We start from the raw sequence: 4,765 nt of genomic DNA on the forward strand, positions 1-4,765 counted from the left end.
AAGTATAGTCCAAACATAAATATTAGTTCATTATAATATAGTTCAGTTACATTAAATAACTGAAAATCTGAAATAAAATAAAATAATTCAAAATGTAATTTCTATGTAAAATGTAACTTCTAAATGTAATTATTTTTTTTTCAAAGATTGTAAGCCATCGTATCATTTTTTATCGAGTAGCTGATGCAAATAACCAGTTTCTAACTCGCACATGTTCAGACCAGGTACATTCCTTGTTAATCATATCCGAGTACTTGGCATCCACACAGAGTCGAAAGGAAGTGGAGGGCTGCGAATCATCTGGCTTGACACCATTTTTGTCTTTTTTGAACGCAGGGAAACATGAAACTACTTCCACCGGACTTAACCTGAGATGATCAACTACATCTGACGCCACACATTTTGTTGCCGATATGAAATATTCTCTTTTGAAAAACTACTTTATTTGCCGTAATCTTCGATTCCGTTGGTACACGAGAGCCTACAACTACCCTCGGCACAGAATTAGAATTATCATTACGATTCGGATGATTGTTTCTTTTTTTGCGCTTAACTAAAACAAAATTGTCACATTCCGAATCACTTTCAACTGTAGACTTTATTGAATTTAATGGCACATCACTTTTTTTTGTACTAAAATTTTGCTATGCGTACCTGTAACTGTAATGGTTTTGTTTACATTTACCGGTGAAATTGTTTTCAACGAATCCGTATCAACGTTTTCTGCATTTATTACAAGTTGTTTCTCAACCAGCTGCTGTACGCTCTTTTGAATTCCATTAAGCAAATTAGTTTGGCTATCAAGCTGTTCAAAAATGGCTGGTTTAATCTTTTCGAAATCCATATCAACATTACAATAAAAATGTCTGTTGCAAAGAGTTGTTCTAATAAGAGTATTGGTTACGAAATATGAATGAAAATCATCCTGATAATCATTATCAAAAATAAATTTGACAGAGTCCACCAGTTCTGAAATATGTTTCGCTTTTTCACAATTCTTTGAAAATTCCGGCAGAATTAATTCAATTGACTCTATCTTCTCGGCCTCCGTTAACAACAATTTTTTACTTGCAACCACATCCTCAACTTTGAAATATTTATATAAAAAAATTTTCAACTGATTATCTTTCAAACTGTCACCGCAATTCCACAAAAAACAATAATTCGTCCATAATCATACTTTCAGCCATACATGCATACATACATACATACATGCGTACATACATACACACACACACACATACATACACACATTAAAGGAGGGCCCTTTTTAAGAAGCCCGCTGCCTTTCCATAAATCTGACCCTGATTCGACCTACGGTTATGAACATGATTTGGACATGGTATTAATAGAATTATATATAATTAATTCTCTTTTAATGTATTTTTCAAATAGACAAATAATTGTAAAAAAGAATTGTTTTGATCATTTGAAGAGTGATTTTAAATTGTAACGCAAGGAAATTGTAGAAAAATTTAGCAAGTAATGACTGAGTGGTTGAAAATATCGTTAAAATATTCTTAATAGCGGCTTCAATTTAGAAAATTAGATTGCGGCCATCCTCATCATTACCATCATCATCATCATCGTCGTCGTCATCATCATCATAAGCATAAAAAATCAATTATAACATTTGCAAGTTGTTTATCAGCGACATAATATTAGATCAGCGACATAATATTATTATTATTAATAATAATAATAAAGATAATAATAATAATAACGATAATAATAATAACAACAATAACAGTGATAGCAACAACATAATAAAAACTATTGAAAGCTAAAACATAAAAAAATGGAAATGGCGTGTTTCGAAAAAGTGCTTTTTCTCTCTCTTTTTCCCTCTCTCCTTTCTCTCTCCTCTCTCTCTCTCCATAAAATTGGAGAACATAATTAGGACAAAACGGTGTTTAGAAATTTGAAAAATGGAAAAAAATAACAATAATAATAATTGAAGGAAAGAAAGAAAGAAAAAAACGAATGAATGTTTTTTTTAAGAAAAATTTTTTTCACTTTCTTGTCAGAACAGTTTAGTTAATTGAACGTCATACGCTTTTTGTTCCGTCTGTTGAATAGAATGAAAGAATCTTTTTCCTTCTTTTGACACGATATACACGTCAAAATACAAACATCTACATTGTTTTGTTTGTTTGTATGTTTGTTTGTTTGTATGTTTGTTTGTTTGTTTGTTGGTATGTTTGTATGTTTGTTTGTTTGTATGTTTTGTTTGATGTCAATAACCTTTTTAAATATTTCTTAATGAGCCTGCATATTTGAACGTGTTGGACCTCTTATACTTCAAATGTGATGATGTATTAAAACAGTGCGGCTATGGAAAGAGGAAATTACTGCAGATAATCAGACGGGGGCAGTTAAAATTTTTTAGTCACATCATGTGGAAGGAAAGAATGGAAAATCTAACAACTACTGGAAAGATTGCAGGGAAATGAGATCGCGGTCAACAACAAATTCGTGAAGTCCTTGTGCCACTTGTTGAATATCACTACATTTCAACTACTACAAAGTGTTAAAGATCGGGTTTTGTGGAGGTCGGTGGTCGACAATGTCCAGAAATGATAAGGCACGAGAAAGAAGAAAGAAAGAAGAGGTGACTAAATATTTTACATAACTCTTCTGCTGCTGCTGCTACTACTACTAATGTTATTACTACAACTACTGCTACTACTAATACTACTGTTACTACTACTACAACTACTGCTACTACTACTGCTGCTACTACTGCTGTTACAACTTGTTACTACTGCTAATAAGAATATAAATAATGTTATGCAATAAAATGTATTCCAACGTTATGATGATCGTCATTAAGCTCATTAATCAATAACTTACTCAACAAAAAATAATTGAGATTCAATTAAACTTAATTGAGCTAAATGATTAATTTATTAAAGTTGATTGTCTAATTAGAAATCATTCAAGTAAATTATGTCATTAAGAAAGTTGTAGAACAAAAACTGCAAAAATTTCTGTTGAAAAAAATTGGTCATAGGCAAACATTATTAAACATACCACAATTATAATTGTAAATATTTATTATTTTTGTTATTTAAAATTAATTATTAATTACCTAACTTATTACTAATTAAAATTTATTATTAATTACTCAACTAATTAATATCACAAGTATTATTAATTACGTATTATCCTTAAAATAGTTTATCATTGAAAAAAGTTTTTTATGATTAAATATTAGTACAAAGTACTTTCACTTTATTTTAGTACTACTTTACAACACTCTTCAGTACTTTATTGAGTACTTTAAGTGCATTAAGTACATACATAAATCAAGTATTTATGAAGTACATTCATAAATCAAATATTTATGAATGTTTACTTACTTGAATACATTTGATCCCATCTAAAAAAAAACACTAACCTTCTGAAGTTTAACTGTTTAACTGTACTATTAAAAGTATTAATTAATTTATTAAAAGTATGAATTTGAGTTTGAATTTGAATTAATTTTTCCTTGTGGACTTTAGTGCTCAGTTACTTAATTACATATTATTACAAACATTACCGTGTTTTCTTGTAATAATTTCATTACAATTTTCGCTTGTTACAAATTACAATATTACAAGTTCTTACATCTATTTTGCTATGTTATACTTTACAATGCTACATAACTATAAGATACCATATCATTACATATTACAATATTTACGCCAATAATTATAAGATACCATATCATTACATATTACAATATTTACGTCAATAATTATAAGATACTATGTCATTACATATTACAATGTAATAATTACTTTACAGTACTTACCAAACTACTTTGCTACAAATACAGCTAGAGTATCTTCTTCATACTTGGTGGAGAAGCGCCTTATATAACATTTGCACTATTGCGTATCGCATTCAGTTTGGCGTATTGGGCGCGAGCGTTTGCAATATTGGAAACATTTATGTGTGTGTTAGTGTGTGTGTATGTGTGTGTTAGCTGTGTGTGTGTTTGTGTGTGTGTGTGTTAGCTGTGTGTGTGTGTGTTAGCTGTGTGTGTGTGTGTTAGCTGTGTGTGTGTGTGTAATAGTGTAATATATGTTTATGTTTGTATCATAAGTGTGTAGGTGTATGTGTGTGTGTGAGTATGTATATGTGTTAGTGTGTGTGTGTGTGTTGTGTTAGTGTGTGTGTGTGTGCGTGTATGTGTAGAGGTACTTATTTGTACCTGCAAAATTCATCAGATGGGTGCAGTTGCATATCTGTTCGTTTTCAAACTTATTTTACTCCAAGGAAGAAAAAAATTGAAAAATTGAATGAATAAAAAACTCATTTTCTCTTTTTTATCATTCGATTTGGTTTGCCATGAATACGCCATCTCCTTAGTAACAATAATTTCTAAAAATTTGTTTCTTCAGTCGTTCTTTTATTCGTTCATTCGTTTGTTCATTCATTCACTCATTCATGCATCTTTCCATCTGTTCATTCATTCATTTGACTATCAATCAACCGATAAATCAATCAGTTGCTCCATCCATCCATATGTCCATTCCTTCATTCATTCAATCATTCGTTCGTTTGTTCGTTCGTTCGTTCGTTCATTCATTCATCCATCCATCCATCCATCCATCCATCCATTCATTCATCCATTCATTCATTCAATCAATCATATTTATATAGCGCTAAATTATATTTTTAATTTCTTCCACTTCAGCGGTGATCTTGAACGCATTATGCTGAGAGCTGGGTTTGTGGGTGAACTAGAAACGAGGTGCGATATATATTTCTTCTT

At 30.6% G+C, this 4,765-nt stretch overlaps 1 protein-coding gene across 1 annotated transcript; it reads right to left on the reverse strand.

The window, feature by feature from the left end:
- Nucleotides 1-169: 169 nt before the first annotated feature.
- On the reverse strand, nt 170-844 carry HELRODRAFT_181091 (hypothetical protein; the record flags this gene model as incomplete). The annotated part of the gene is made up of 2 exons (XM_009030365.1): nt 170-387; nt 655-844. The coding sequence occupies 2 exons, from the start codon at nt 842-844 to the stop codon at nt 170-172; spliced, it is 408 nt and encodes a 135-aa protein (XP_009028613.1).
- Between the last annotated feature and the right edge of the window lie 3,921 nt (nt 845-4,765).

Source organism: Helobdella robusta, assembly GCF_000326865.2.
Source record: "Helobdella robusta unplaced genomic scaffold HELROscaffold_67, whole genome shotgun sequence".
Taxonomy (NCBI): domain Eukaryota; kingdom Metazoa; phylum Annelida; class Clitellata; order Rhynchobdellida; family Glossiphoniidae; genus Helobdella; species Helobdella robusta.